Raw genomic sequence first — 16,611 nt, 5'->3', positions numbered from 1 at the left:
TTACTCTATTTTGGTCCTGCATGTTCCTGAACTGTCATTATGTCTCAATAAAACCTCAAGGACTGCATTATCATCTGAGGCCTGGACTTGGAGCTCCAGTGAAGACAATTAGGATCCATTTCATGCTGAAAGGAATATATCAACAAAACTGGACACAAGCCAAGAAATTGACGTCAATATAATGATTCTTCCACAAATATCTTGAGGATGATACATTGAGGAAATAATCAATGCACATCCACTGATGATACAGGTTTAATAAGCAAGTGCAGAGATAACTGAAGGTCAATGTACCTAAGATAGAGGTACCATGACATGAATGCACCTGGGCAGCTACACTGCTCAGGGTCAATCCACAGGGGGTTGTAACTAAGTAATTCTATTGCACACTGATGGGGTCACATCACTGTTCTCCAACTCTAATAGAGTCTGACCTTGACATGCTGCAATGTTGATATTCTGTGTGTCTGTAAAGGTGACCATTAAAGCACATGATCTCCCTTCTGAGCCTGGTCAATCACTACATATGTGACTGGAAGGAATTAACCATACACTCCAGTAAGCTTTGTCTAATTATGAAGCACGACTGTGAAAGACAAACATGACTCACTATTAATCCAGTCCTTTCAAAGAACTTGGTTCTCGTCTCCCATCACATTGTTCAAATACACACATTGTTCATGATAATTAGTGACCGTAATGCTGCTGTTGGGATGAGCTTGATATCAATACTCCCTCATCCTTTACTTTACACATTAAATCATCAAGTATTTCCCAAAGTAATCCAACATGAAAAATTCATTCTCCACGCGCAGTACTAGAATAGACTGAAGGAGGGATTCTTCTGCTACCCAGGCAATTCTGACACTATCCCAACACAAACAATCTCAGGCAGAGTTTCTACACCTCTCTTTCCTCCCTTTCAATTAAATCTTGTTTTATTGACAGTGGCGTTTCTTGATAAACCTTCCTCCAAATGTAACCATTCCCTAGAGAGAGGCATGCCTCAAGTCATAACCCCAACAGGCCCCAGCACGGAATCACTGACATTCTCAAACTCACCGAGACGGCTCCAGGATACAATCGGACGAGGGTTTCCGGTCGCAACACATTCCAGGACGGCTGTTTGGTGCACGGTGAGTGTGAGGTTCTCAGGGCCAACCAGGATTGTTGGTTCCTTATAAACATTTGAGTGAGACCCTGAGGAAAGAATCAAAAGGCAATATGTAACAAGCAAAGAGGGAAAAAAAAGACAAACCTGCATTGAAATAGCACCTTTTCAGGACCATGTGATATCTCAAAGGTTTTGTAGCCAATTCTGAACTATAATCACTAATGCATGAAATGCAGCAGCCTAGTTGTGCTCAGCAAGACCCCACGAACACAAACATAATGAACATTTAAGCCATTTTTATGGTTTTGGTTAAGAGATTCTACTGGGGAGGATGTCATGGTTAATTCTCCTGCTCTTCTTCGAAATAGCATGGTGGGATCTTTTCTCTCCATTGGAGCAGACAGTTGATGCCTCACTTCAATGTTTCAGTCTCTTATGATCCCAACTGATGGTAGTATTGGACAAGTTAGATTCCAAAATGATAGATCGTAAGTTTAATCTTTGCAGTTTGGTTACCATGTGAATTCAGTCACTGAACATACTCGTGTGAATCTGCCAATGTACCTTTCACAAAAAGAACACAAGTTTAATACACAAAAGAAAATAAATAAAACAAAGCTACATATATGTGTACTCATTTAAGATAAATTTAGAAATACCTTATAATGATCAGTAAACCAGAAAGATTTGACCCTCTTTACTCAGCAATATCCTTTACAGACATTCATCTCCAATGAAGTATCACACCAAATTTCACTCTTCTTTCTTACTCAACTGACATGGTAGCAAACCTTCCTATTGGCAACTTTCTGCATATTCACAAGATGTGATTCTCTGTGTTTCTCCCAGAGACAAACAGGCAGGCTAACTGATTTTTCATCACCAAACTCCAGGAAAAAGGCTTCTTCCAGCCCTGTCTACTTGAATTGCTAAAACAGTTTTTAAGACTTCTCTTCCACCCTGATGGCCTGAAGACATCCACAAACTGAAAACTGCCCTCCTACCAGAATAGATCTTTTCTCCTGAACTCAACCTGCCTGGAGCTACCAGCCATCTATCTCTATAGGTCGTCAATGTTCCATTTAATAAAGAGCCCAGCAACAGCGTTCAGTTTAATCTTAGTTGTTCTGATGCAGGTTTCAGAGTTCTATGCATGGCATATGTAAACCAGAGCAGAGGTTATACAGTGGAGGATGATGGGAATGCACATGGTGCTTCTTAGCTGCAACATGGCTGCTTAAAGAAGCACTACCCAGTGATTATCTTAGCAGCTAGCTTACCTCGTCACTTAGCTTACATTGCACGCTTTCTTGGAAAGGCTGATCTGAACTCCCTGTTTAAAGTTTAAAGAAATCAGAGAATTCCAACCAGAAATCCATGTTTCTGCCACTTTTGTATCTAAGTTCCCCAATAATAGTATTTATTTTATAAACCTTTATCACAATATAAGAGATTGGGTCCAAGTACTCCCCATGGCACTGCATTGAAATGACTGCCTTGATGTTTTCCTCAAGTCTTAGAGTGGGAATTGAACTCAGAACATCGTGACTTAAAGGTGAGAATGCTCAAATTTAGCCATGACAGAGAGTTACTCAGCGTGCTCACAATCAAAACCCCTCCTCAGGGGATTACTTCTTTGTGTGTGCTTGGCCAAAGAGGAGCTTCTGACAAAGGAATTGGTCATTGATACTGTTTAAGTCAGTAAACATAGATTAAATCAACAAAGAATGAGGATGAGCACTGGGTCCAATATTCTGTTTTCATCTTCAGTCGTTATACAGCACGGAACAGACACATCAATCTGACTCATCCACACTGACCAGACATGCCAATCTGACCTTGTCCCATTTGCCAGCACTTGGCCCATGTCTTTCTACACCCTTTGTATTCATATACCCATTTAGGTGCCTTTTAAATATTGCAATTGTACCTTCCTCATGACTTTATAAATCTCTAAGTTCACCCGTCAGTCTCTGAAACTCCAGTGAAAAAATCCCCAGCCTCTCTCTATAACTCAAACCCGCCAATCCCAGAAACATCCTTATAAATCTTTTCTACACCGTATCAAGTGTAACAACATACTTCCTGTAAAAGGGCAATCAGAATCGTACGCAGTATTCTAGAAGTGGCCTCAGCAATACTTCAACAAGAAGATGTTAACTCAATGTTATATCACTTGACACAAATGTCGATGTCTGAAAATAAAATGGTATGGCAGCAGAAGTGTCTAAGAGCTTCAGGTGGCGAAAAGACTGGCACATGAATCTTCACAATTCAAGCTGAAGGTTTAGTTCTGACCAGTTGGAAGGAATGCAGCAAGTCAGATTTCCATTTATCATTTTCCAGTTACTATGGTTAAACGGTAAACTGCTGCACTAGTCATCCAGCCCTGTGTGAGGAAGGGAGGGGAACAGAGGGAGTTGGTTTGAACCCAAAGTGCACTTATACCACAAGACTAACAACTTTCTATGAGTGGGACAGCGGCACCACTCATTCTAAACAATCTAAAGTTCCAAAACTCAGCAACAGAAGGAATGAAAAAGGGAGGAGGAGGTTATGAAAACCATTCTCATGAAATTTAAAAAAAAGGTAACTGGTCACGATACCTTTGGTTCTGAGGAGCTATGGGAGCTCAGACTAACACAGTAATATGGCTCATCGAAATGAAGATGGAATTGCATTTCTGTAACACTCTCATGAGTTCAGGATCATCTGAAATGCTTTACAGCCAGTAAGTGTTTTCCAAACAAAATCAGAAATTGCTGGAAAAGCTCAACAGGTCTGGCAGCATCTGTGGAGAGAAATCACAATTCATGTTTCGGGCCTAGTGGTCCTGCTTCAGAACTGACGATAGCTAGGAAAAAGTTGAGCTTTTCCAGCAATTTCTGCTTTTGTTTCTGATTTCCAGCAGTTCTCTTGGTTTTTATTTAATGTTTCTTTTAAAACTTGTTATGTGCTTAGTGAGTTTGGAAACATAGCAGCCAATTTTCACACAGCAAGCTCCCACAAACGTCAGCGTTTTCATTATTTAAGAAGGGGGGAGGCAGAACTACAGACCTGTTAGATTGACTTCAGAAGTGGAGAAAATGTCAGAATCTACTATAAAAGGATGTGATAACTAAAACATTTAGAAATGAATGGTAAAATTAGGTAGAGTCAACCTGGATTTATGAAAGGGTAGAGTCAACCTGGATTTATGAAAGGGAAGCCATGTTTTTTCAAACTCAGGAGTTTTTGAGGATATTGTTTGTAACCTGGATAAAGGAGTGCCTATAGATGTGGTGTATTTAGATTTTCAAAGGATTTTTGAAGACATCTCATTCAGGAGTTCAGTAAATAACATTACAGCACATGGGATTGGAGAAAAATAAACTATTTTGGGTGGAGAATTGGTTCACAGAAAGCAGACCAGCAGAATAAATAGAGAATGAGAGGTTTTTACTAATGCAGAATTGTGACAATTCATGCTAGGTACATACCTGCTCACAATCTTTATCAAATGATTTGAATATTGGGATCAATGGTCTTTCTAAATGTGAAAACCTAAATGGTGAGTCAATCCATGTTGACTCTACCTAATTTTACCATTCATTTCTAAATGTTCAGTTATCACATCCTTTTATAATAGTTGTGAGGTGGGTGCAAGGAACCTTCAGAATACAACTTGAATACTTTGGAGCAAAAACAGAAAGCTACAATCTTTCTGAACTGGAGAAAGGCTGGAAAATGCAGGTGTCCAAAGGGACCTGCATGTCCTTGTCATGAGTCACTAAAAGGTAGCATGCAAATGCAGGAGGAAATTGGGATGGCAAATGCACAGTTGTCCTTCATTGCAAGAGGATTTAAGTAGAGGAGTACTCAAGTACTTTGAACACAAATGTCTTGCTACAGTTGTGTACAGCCTTGGTGAGGCCTTACTGAGAGTACTGTGTGTACACAGCTTTGACCCCTTATGAGAAGATAGATAAACTTGAATTAGACAGTGTGCAAAAGAGGTTCATCAGATTACTCTAGGATGGCAGGGTTGCTTTATGAGTAGAGATTGCAACTTACAAAATTCTCACAGGACGTGGAAAAAATAAGAAGTTTTCTCAGGCTGGTGAGTCTCCCGCACAAGGTAAGGAGAAGGGGCAGGCCACTGACGACTGAGACGAGAAGGAATTCCTTCAATCAAAGGGTGGATCCTCTCTAATGCAAAGGGCTGTGGAAGCTTAGTCACTGAGCGTCAGCAAGACAGAGATCAAGAGATTTCTGGAGAGCAATGACATTGAGGGATGTGGAGATAGACTGAGAAAGTGGTACTGCAGTAGATAATCAGGCATGCTCCTACGTGTCCCTGACCAGAGAATTTGTTTGGTGATTGAGGGATTGAAAAACCAGGATCTTGGGAACAGCTATAAAATAGTGTCATGGCAGCCATTAAATTCAGTTGAGGAAGTGAGAGGGTTTCACAGTTAATGTTCCATTTGAAAATGAGTACCTCTGATGATATACCACTCGCTCAGTCCTACACTTGGAGGAGAAGAATTTAATGATCTCCCTCCTCCACCACCCCTACACCTCAAGGGCACGTTCCTCTATTCAGTCCTTATGTCAGGGTCCCAGAACTCTCAATAACTAGCTGCCCCCTCTTCCCTATCCTACCTTTTCCTTCCCTCAGATTGCCCTACCAACACCTGGTGGGAGTAAACCTATCCTTTTGGTTAATTATTCATTCACAGGATGGGGACATCACTGGCTGGGCCAGCATTCATTGTCTATCCCTAATTACCCAGAGGACAGTTAAGAGTCAACCACATGAGTGAGTAGCTCAGGTTGAGGTTCTGGATGTCAGTTTGCTCACTGAGCAGGAAGGCTTGTTTTCAGATGTTTTGTCACCATATTAAGTAACATCATCAGTGAGCCTCCAGTGAAGCACTGGTGTTATGACCTGCTTTCTATTTATGTTTTTAGGTTTCCTTGAGTTGTGATGTCATTTCCTGTAGTGATGTCATTTGGTCATGCTCATGTATCCTGATGTTCATGTCATTTACAGAATACCATGCAAGAACTGTAACAAACACTACAGTGGACAAACAGGCAGAAAACTAGCCACCAGAATAAATGAACACCAACTAGCCAAAAAAACAACATGACCCTCTCTCACTAGGATCCTTACATACAGATGAGGAAGGACACCACTTCGACTGGGACAACACATTCATCCTAGGACAAGCCAAATAGAGACACACATGAGAATTCCTAGAATGGCATTCCAATTGGAACTCTATCAACAAACACATTGACTTGGACCGCATTTACCACCCCCGCCGAGAAAAATAACAGGAAATGATATCACCACAGGAAATGACATCACCAACCCAAGGAAATCTAAAAATATAAATAGAAAACAAGTCATAATACCATAACTCCGGCTTCACCAGAGGCTCATTGATGTTGTTGCCTAGGATAGTGACGAAACATCTGCAAATGAACCTTCCAGCTCAGGGAGCAAACGTACATCCAGTCAACCACATTGCTGTGGGTCTGGACTCACATGAAGGCCAGACCAGGTAAGAATGGCAGTTTCTCTGCCTAAAGGGTATTAGTGAGCCAGATGGGTTTTTCCTGACAATCAGCAATGGATTCATGGTTATCATTAGACTCTTAACTCCAGATTTTCATTGAATTCAAATTCCATCATCTACCATAGTGGGATTTGAACCCTGGCCCCTGGGACATTATCTGGATTGACAGTCCAGCGATAATACCACTAGGCCATCACCTTCCCTACCTGTTGATACACGGATTCATCGCCTTACTAGCAGGCACCCTCTACAGCTTGAACCCATCCACAAACCCAAGCCAATCAGCAAATACAGGACACGGTGCCTCACCCATCATCCTGGAGCCAGGAGGTGTGATAAATGAAATCTGAGACACTGCAAATCAATCTAACCAAACACTAGGAAGGTAATGATTGGAAGTGGTTGCTAACATTTGCAGTAGGCGCTTTAAAATAATGAAACTGTAGAATCTTCACGTGGGTAAATTAAAATCACATTGTTGTCAAGCTCATTGAATCATCTGAATTATTTACGCCACTTGAAATGCTACAGCCTACGGAGCACAATAAGCAGACTTCAGCATGTTTAACTCAGTCTACAGGCTCCTGGGGTTGACAAGTAAGGCTTGAATAATAAATGCCAATACCACCTTCATCCATTTTTCTCTGAATTCCTTGCAGACGAATAACAGCTGATTGAAACATTGGGGCTCTCGTTATTGTTGATCATCCAACACAAAGTTCAAAAGCACGTTCCAATAAAATGCAATTTCATAGGCTGACCGCACACAACAGAATCTGGCCTCAAGTATACGAGTGAAGTGTTACCTTTTCAGGTACAGACTGGTAGATGCTGCAGCTCATTGGCTGTGACAGATCTCTTCCATTCTGCTGCTGGAGTAGTGTTTCCCTGATGCCTGAGCTGACAAATACCCTGCTCTGTATCACCCTGTCCAAGGAAGATCCCAGGGATTTCCTGCTCCATGCTGGGTGAATTCATTTCAGCCACAAGTTACAGGTACATGCTGCCTTTAACACAGGAAAACAAAATGCCCGAAGACTCCTCCCAGGAGCCTGATGTGCACAACCTGAAATTTAATCAGTGATCTCGTGGGTGGAGGGCACAGGGAGATTTAGGAAGAGAATTCCAGAGATTAGGGCCAACGCAGCTGAATATCACAAATGCAAAACACTGTGGATGTGAAATTGAAACAGAAAATGCAGGAAGTTATAGAGATGTACAGCATGGAAACAGACCCTTCGGTCCAACTTGTCCATGCCGACCAGATATCCCCACCCTCCAAACTCTTCCTATTCATATACCCATCCAGATGCCTTTTAAATGCTGCAATTGTACCAGCCTCCATCACATCCTCTGGCAGCTCATTCCATACACGTACCACCCTCTGCATGAAAAGGTTGTCTCTTAGGTCTCTTTTATATCTTTCCTCTCTCACCCTCGACTTATGGACTCTCCCACTCCAGGGAAAATACTTTGCCTATTTGCCCTATCCATGCCCCTCATGATTTTATAAACCTCTATAAAGGTCACCCCTCAGCCTCCGACGCTCCAGGGAAAACAGCCCCAGCCTATTCAGCCTCTCCCTATAGCTCAAATCCTCCAACCCTGGCAGCATCCTTGTAAATCTTTTCTGAACCTTTTTTCAAGTTTCACAACATCTTTCCGATAGGAAAGAGACCAGAATTGCACACAATATTCCAACAGTGGCCGAACCAATGTCCTGTACAGCCGCAAAACAACCTCCCAACTCCTGTACTCAATACTCTGACCAATAAAGGAAAGCATACCAAACACCTTCTTCACTATCCTATCTGTCTGCGACTCCACTTTCAAGGAGCAATGAACCTGCACTCCAAGGTCTCTTTGTTCAGCAACACTCCCTAGGACCTTACCATTAAATGTATAAGTCCTGCTAAGATTTGCTTTCCCAAAATGCAGCACCTCACATGTCACATGTCTGGCAGTATCTGTGCAGAAAGAGGCTACATGATGACCTTTCTAGTTCTGAGGAGAGCTCAGCAACCTAAACATTAACTCTGTTCTTCTCTCTCCACAGATGCTGCCAGACCTGCTGAGTTTTTGTTAGAGCTGAAAATAAAATCAACATTGGGAGCGATTAAATCAGTGGATGTGGAAGAGGTTAGATTTGGTGGATCACACGAATTTCAAAGGATTGTTGGGCTGTAGATGGGGACAAGCCAAGTCATGAAAAGGACATCAGTTAGTCCACTTTTGGAATAATGTTTTTACATCTGGTCTCCTTGTTATAGGAAGAACGTTGTGAAACTTGAAAGGGTTCAGAAAAGATTTACAAGGTTGTGGCCACAATTGGAGGGGTTGAGTTTTCTCTCTCTCTCTTCTCTCTCTCTCTCTCACTCTCTCTCTTTGTCTCTTTCTCAGGGTTATTTTCCCTGGAGCTTCAGAGGCTGAGGGGTGACCTTATAGAGGTTAATAAAATCATGAGGGGCATGGATAGGGTGAATAGCTAAGGTTTTTTTTCCCCAGGGTGTTGTGTGTATGGAATGAGCTGCCAGAGGAAATGGTGGAGATGGGTATAATTACAACATTTAAAACATATCTGGATGGGCACATGAATGGGAAGGGTTTAGAGGATTATGGGCTAAATGCTGGCAAATGGGACTAGATTAATTTAGGATACCTGGTTGGTACATAAGAGTTAGACAGAAGGGTCTGTTCTGTGCTATACAACTCTATGGCACTATGCGAAAACAAGGAGGAAGGTGTATTTTACTCATAAAGGGTCGGCAGACTAAAAGACAATACTGGTAGCATGCACTGACCTCAGCAGAGGAAATGGAGGAATGCTTTAGATTAAACTCAGTATCTTTAGACTAAGCTAGAAAGGGGAAAGAAATCTCCTAACTCCAAATCATTGCTCAGTCCTGCTGAAAAGTGGATGCTGATAGATCTTGGATCTGCCCAATCTCTCAAGGTTCAGTTCAGATATAACCTGCACCATAAGAGCTCATTGCTGCTTACTGCTGAAGTTTAATATCAGCTACGGCTCAGTGGGTCTTACCTTGGAGTCACAATGTCGTAGAGACATACAGACCCTTCAGTCCAATCAGTCCATGCTGACCATAATCCCAAACCAAACTAGTCCCACCTGCCTGTGTTTGGCCCATATCCCTTCAGACATTCACATACTTTATCTAAAAGATTTTTAAATGTTTTAACTGTACCCGCATCTGCCACTTCCTCTGGAAGTTCATTCCGTACACAAATCATTCTGTGTAAAAAAGATTGCCCTCATGTCTTTTTTAAATCCTTCTTCTCTCGCATTACAAATAAGTCCTCCAGTCTTGAAATCCCCCACCCTAGGGAAAAGACCCTTGACATTCTCCTTATCCATGTCCCTCATGATTTTATAAATCTTCATAAAGGTCACCTCTCAACCTCTTACCTCCAATGGAGAAAGACCCAGCCTATCCAACCTCTCCTTATAACTCAAATCCCCTGTTCCCACCAACATCCTGGAAAACCTCTCTTAAACATTCTCCAACTTAATAATATCCTTCCTATAGTAGGAAGACCAGAACTGGAGATAATATTGAGTGTTCAGTTCAAGTCCAACTCAAAGACTTGAGTACAAGGATTAAGGAATCACTAATCGTCTCTCGGGGGTGTGTGTGTGTGTGTGTGTGTGTGTGTGTGTGAGAGAGAGAGAGAAGAAGAGAGAGAAAGAGAGAGAGACCTATTTACTGTCAGGTGAGCATCGAAGATCCCATGACATTATCCTGAAAAGTAATCCCTAGTATCCTGGCCATCACAAAAATATATTACCTGATCATTATTACATTGCTGATTTGGGACCATATTGTGTGCACATTGGCAGCTGTGTTTCCTGCATTACAATTGTGCATGCACTTCAAGGGTATCACATTGGATGTAAAGCACTTTGAGATGCTTGATGGACATGCAGGGCATTATATAAATGCAAGCCATTCTTATAGAGGAGGTTCTCATTTATTGGGGTCTGACTGTCATGAGGTTCATCTTGAACGTTGCAAAGGTCTGTAAAGTCACAACAAAGACCAAGGAATGTGTCTAAAACCAACAAGCTTACATGGTCATCAGTACATCCCAATTCCAGCAGTGTGCACTTCGACCCCATCAGAAAAAATACATCTTCATCACTGCCTGGTCTAGAAACACTTGGCCATTTTACGTTGGACTGGTCACTGGCTGTAGGAACCAGCAGGCGCAGGTCAATATGAAATCCCCTGGGATGTGTGAGAGGAGTACTCATGGGTCACATTTGGTATCGCAAAGCTGGGGAAAGGAGAGAAGCAGCACAGGATAAGCCACCAGCTTGTGTAACAGGAGTGTGGGAGAGTGCTGTTCTCATCGAGCAGTGTTCAGTTATACAGTACGGACCGCGTCTATTACACTGCTCTTTTCCTCCAGTGATTATAAAGTTCGTTTTCTGCTGCTTCTGTTCTGACAACCTCAGCAGTGGAACAGCGGGTCTTCATGTAACACTGAATGTAAGACGACAGTTTTCTAAGCCACGTGGAACCATGGTGTTTGTGCTGGGCCAGGCAGAGAATCCAGAATATGAATATTAATGACTTGGTAATGCGCTGCACTCATCTTTGAAATTCTAATATTAGAAACAATTAAGCACTACTCTCAAATCAAATACCCCAGGGAATTAGGTAAGTGCAGATTTGATGAGATGCATTCTGACAGAGCCAATATGAATTCTCCTGTAAAAGTAGCTCACAAAGAAGCCATTCCCCGACTGTAACCTGTGTCTGAAGGGTTCTGAGTATACACTGGTTTGCAATGGTGCCACGCATAAAAAATGCAAATGTCACACAGCAAACAGCACCAGGCTCCAGCTGTGCTGAAGAGCTCAAAGCTCTGGGCCGTGTCAGACTGTGGTCAAGCAGTCACAAGCAATGGACCGCACCACAACGTCCCTCTGCCAGCTGTGTCTGAGACTTGGCAGGTCTACATGCATTTTTCGACTCCTTTACTTTCTCAGAAGAGTTTTGCTTGCCTGTGTTCAAGAGGCAAGGAGGAGTCTCTGCAGTTGGCGGCATGTGTTACATTTTCCGCTGAGCACTCTGCGTGGAGAGAAACAGCACCAACCTGACACAGTGAGACTGGCCTCTTCGCTATGTCTTGTGTCAGCAGTGTTAGCTGCCACACACTGGTATATTCCACTGTCTTCTTCACCCACTCGTGTAATCTGAAGGACCCCCGTTGGCAGAAAGGTGAATCTGAAAGATAAAGGCAGCAGTTGGTTGGACAGTGAGAGATTGGGTTTTCTTTCTAAAGTGGAGAGAGTCTGTCCTGTCCAAACCCTCTATCTCCTAAAAGGACAAAGACACCAGGTATATGAGAATGCCACTGCTTGCAGGTTCCCCTCCAAGCCACACACCATCCTGACTTGGAATTAAATCGGCTGTCCCTTCACAGTCACTGAATGAACATCCGGGAATTCCTGCCCCAATAGCATTTTGAGTGTTCCCACAGCATATGGACTGCAGCATTTCAAGAAGGCACCTCATCACCACCTTCTCAAGGGCAATTGGTCACATAGAAACATTGAAGATAGGAGCAGGAGGCAGCCATTCGGTCCTTCGAGCCTGCTCTGCCATTCATCACGATCATGGCTGATCGCCCAACTCCATAGCCTAATCCTGCCTTCTCCCCATAACATTTGACCCCATCTGCCCCACATGCTATATCTCGTCACCTCCTGAATACATTCAATGTTTTGGCATCAACTACTTCCTGTATTAATCAATTCCATTGGTTCACCACTCTTTGGGTGAAGAAATGTCTCCTCATCTCAGTCCTAAATGGTCCACCCCGAATCCTCAGATTGTGATACCTGGTTTTGGACACACCCACCATCAGGAACATCCTCCCTGCATCTACCTTGTCTAGTCCTGTTAGAATTTTATAAATCTCTATGAGATTCACAACCCCCACCCCCCCCCACATTTGTCTGAACTCCAGTGAAAACAATCCTAACCTCATCAATCTCTCCTCATACATCCCATCCCATCAAAAAGGAAAATAAACAGTAAGGAATGGATTTTCAGTTCCCTGTAAAACCAAAGATTCATCCCTTCTGTTGCTGAATGGTTCCTATTGATGTTAGGTCCAAATGATCATTCCAATCTCCAACCCCAATGTCATGCCCTATATTATCCTGCCTAATATTAAGGCGACTCATTCCACACTATCTCAGACGAGGTGAACACTTGATGCCTAGGCTCTCCCTGACGAGGTGCAAGTCCTTTGAAGACTGCTCTACTCAATTTTCACATTTATGAATAATTTCCACTTTGAAGAGTCAAATACAAGGTGATGTAGTAACAATTTCTTCCAACAAATGGCGCTCTTGTGCCCTGCCAGTTGTGAAGACCCATGCAATTTTCTTCAGGCATTTAAGCTGTAAATGTATGGTAGGATTCTGAAATGACTGCTCAGATTCTAAGTGGATGACTGAGTTTCTGAAGGGATGTGCACTCTTTCTCAAGGATTATGAAGTTCCTATTTTGATTTTTTGGTTGAAATTTATAAAGAAATAAGAAAATGGCCATCTGATTGATCGCAGTAAATGAGAACTTGCTGATGGAACAGGGATAGCAAGGACTAGGAAGCACAATACCTGTCATCACTCGCCTCAAGAGCCCTGCGATTCTTCAGCCACATGATCAATGGCTCTGGTAAACCATGAATCTGGCACTGAAACCTGGCAACACCACCGTCCTCCACCACCATCGACTGGGGCTGTACGTGAAATGGAGACAGAGCTGGGGGGGAAATGAAGAAAAACATCACCATTAGAAACCTTAGAGAAAAGTGGGAATGCACAGGCTGTGCCTTTTATGCTTCATACATTGAAAGCGCATGTGTCAACATTAGCCTTTCAACAGGAAGCCCATCACACAACAGAAGTAAGATTCCTGTAGCATCTTTAATGTCTCAAGGCACTTCAAAAGACTGTTTAAAGGCCAAGGTAGTATTAGGGTAGATGGCCGAATGCTTGTTCAACAAGTAGGCATTAAAGAATGTCTCAAAAGATTACAGAGAGATTTAGGGAATAAATTCCACAGCTCTGGGCCTAGACAGCAGAAAGGATGGCCACTCAACGTTCAGTTACAGCTGTCTCAGAGGGTCACTGGAGGTAGCAGTGGTAGTATCACTGGGATAGTAATCCAGAATCTCAGGTTCGTGTTTTGTGAACGTGGATTCAAATCCCATCATGGCAGATGGTAAAATTTCAATTCAATTTCTAAAACATCTGGAATCAAATATTAGACTAATGACGATCATATAACACAAAAACCCATCTGCTTCACTAATATCCTTGAGGGAAAAGGAATGTGCCATCTTTACCTGGTCTGGCCTTCATGTGAGTCCAGACTGCCAGCAATGTGATTGACTGTTAACTGCTCTGTGAAGCAAGATACATAGATCAAGAGCAATTGGGGATAGGCAATAAATGCCAACACAGCCAACAAAGCCCAAATGAAAACATGTAAAAATCTTCACTCTCCCTATCAGAGGCCCTGCAGTAAAAGTTAGTGACAATCAAAGTTACAAAGATTATAAACACCTATGAGATAATAGCAACTGCCTTCAGAGTTGCAGTTCAGTGATTAGCTGCAACCTTTACATACAGGTTCACTGAACATTCAATAACAATCATTTCCAACTGATTAGAACACGGACATTGAAAAAATTGGAGAATCGCAAGAGAGCGGTTTATGAGTCGCAAACCTCCCTGCTCCAGGTCCATTACTACCGGCAACAGCCCAATTCAGATGAAACACTCACTGAAAAAGCAAAGGCAACTCTCTCCTATTGCTTGCCACGGGGAAGGCTAACCAGTAGAGAATGCAAACCTTCTCCTGCCACTGCTCTGGGGGAAGATGGCACTGCCAGCATCACCGATAACCAGAAGCTGACTCTGTACATTAGCCTCCGTCAATCTGCTCTCCTTCTCCCCTCAGAAACCCCATCCTGCCTACTTAGGGCTCCATTTGCACCCCAGCCCCTCCCGGACTCCCTGCTCGTCAACTCAGTCGCCCTCACCACCCCCTTCCGTTCAGTGCCCCTCTGGTGATCCACTCCTTAGCCATCACTGCCTCCTCCCCACTCGCTGCCTTGTTCCCTCACTGCTAGGGATGGGGAATAATGAGTCAGTGTGCCGGGGTGAGGGGTAGAGGTGACCTGGAGCAGGGCAGACAAGTATCTCGAGTGAGGCAGTCAGCAAAATACAACTCCTAGTTTAAATTCATCAAAAATATTTGCAAAACACTAATTTTCTTTCTCCTTTTTCTTTGATGCAGCAAATTGGCAGTGACATATCTACAAGTGAATGGCTAAGGGTGCACCCTTACAGTTACAGTGACAATAAGTATAGGCAATAAAGAATTAAATACTTTAACTAGCAAGGTCTCAGAGTTATGGAGATATTATAAGAGTTCCAAACCAGATAAAAATTGCAATACGTTTGTGCGCAGTCTACACACAGGAGTACTGGGGTACGGATGGAAAATACTGTGAAATTGTAGGATTGGGATAAAATGCATCAAATAGCATTGGGATAAAGAAAATACACACTGGGAAACATTGCACAATAACATTGGCTTTGAGACATTAAGCCATATTGGGGAAGACAATATGAAGACAACGTACACACATCATTTATTATAAGGAACAAAGCATAGCACTCACTGTAAAACCTTTGGGTATATAACACACTGCCCACTATTGTCATCTGATATACACCACACTCAGTTTATCACTTTAACTCTTTGGGACTAATGGGCACCTAGTCAAAGTGGCATGGCTGAAGTAGTAATGGCCTCAAAATGTGATTGATAGACTTACTGTCCTCAGTAGGAGCCAACATGTATCATCTTCCATTTATATTCTTGAAGAAATGTGCATGACCTTGTCTTTGGAACAGTTGTGGTTGGTAATGTTTATAACCCAATACTAGAATATTGAATGATTGGCAATGTTTAAATCTATCCTGGGACACAATGATTGGGAACATTTATAATGCTATCTTGGGACTCAGAATGATCAGGAATCTTTATAACTCATTCCTGGGAGATGCGATGATTGGGAATGTTTAAATCTATCTGGGACATAGAATAGTTGAGAATGTTTTATTCTATCCTGGGGCATTTAATGATTGGGAGTCTGCTGGCAGATCAATGGTGAAAATGTTAGTTGCCCTGCAGCATAAAGATCTATCCTGAAAGGCAGTTCACCAACAGCAAGTAAAAACGCAAGCCTTTGATTGAATTCAGCATAAACGGAAAGACTAATTCTATTAAACTAACAGCATTATATCCACATCAGCCCCTAATTTGAACAAAAAACAATTTCAAAGGCTCCCTGTAAACAGTCATGTAATGTAAAAATTGAATTATAATTATTTTAAGAAAGGCTTTGAAAGGCTAAACTAAGGACACATCAGTACCGACCAAGAAAGGTCAACACTAGGAACAAATAGCAATATGGAACACAGTCCCAGTCTGCACGTTGACTTCTTACAGAATCCTTTTAAGGACCCAATTTTCAACTGTCAACTTCTGTCAATATCCACGCTTAAACTCCCTTTTACAGAATGGTCAGGAAACACAGCCTAGCCAAGATAAGTGTTTTATCTGATTGAGAGTAAGGAGGTGGTAGGCTAAAACTGCATGGGTATTACAAACACACAAGATGATCTTGCTAGTGGATGCTGCTGGTTATATTCTGTTGTCAGCACATTCACCCATGCACTGTTCACAAAGTTATGATGGTGTATTAATATTGGAAAGTCATGTTCAGCAGACACTTGATGTTTTGTTTTATATTTTCCAGCTAGGAGGTTCTTCCCCATCAGGTGGTTATGTAAAGTTATCCCCAAGATACGACAGCAGA

At 42.4% G+C, this 16,611-nt stretch overlaps 1 protein-coding gene across 2 annotated transcripts in view; it reads right to left on the bottom strand.

The window, feature by feature from the left end:
• The window catches only part of igdcc3 (immunoglobulin superfamily, DCC subclass, member 3), a 118,984-nt gene that overhangs the window by 42,828 nt on the left and 59,545 nt on the right, over nt 1–16,611 (bottom strand). For both annotated transcript variants that reach the window (XM_072565133.1, XM_072565134.1), the window contains 3 exons: nt 13,334–13,478; nt 11,800–11,930; nt 1,063–1,200 (listed from right to left, as the gene is read on the bottom strand). In XM_072565133.1, the coding sequence (XP_072421234.1) occupies nt 1,063–1,200; nt 11,800–11,930; nt 13,334–13,478 (414 nt within the window). The remainder of the gene's footprint in view (nt 1–1,062; nt 1,201–11,799; nt 11,931–13,333; nt 13,479–16,611) is intronic.

The sequence above is a fragment of the Chiloscyllium punctatum genome, chromosome 48, assembly GCF_047496795.1.
Source record: "Chiloscyllium punctatum isolate Juve2018m chromosome 48, sChiPun1.3, whole genome shotgun sequence".
Classification (NCBI taxonomy): Eukaryota; Metazoa; Chordata; class Chondrichthyes; order Orectolobiformes; family Hemiscylliidae; genus Chiloscyllium; species Chiloscyllium punctatum.
This window is presented reverse-complemented; position numbering and strand designations above follow the sequence as displayed.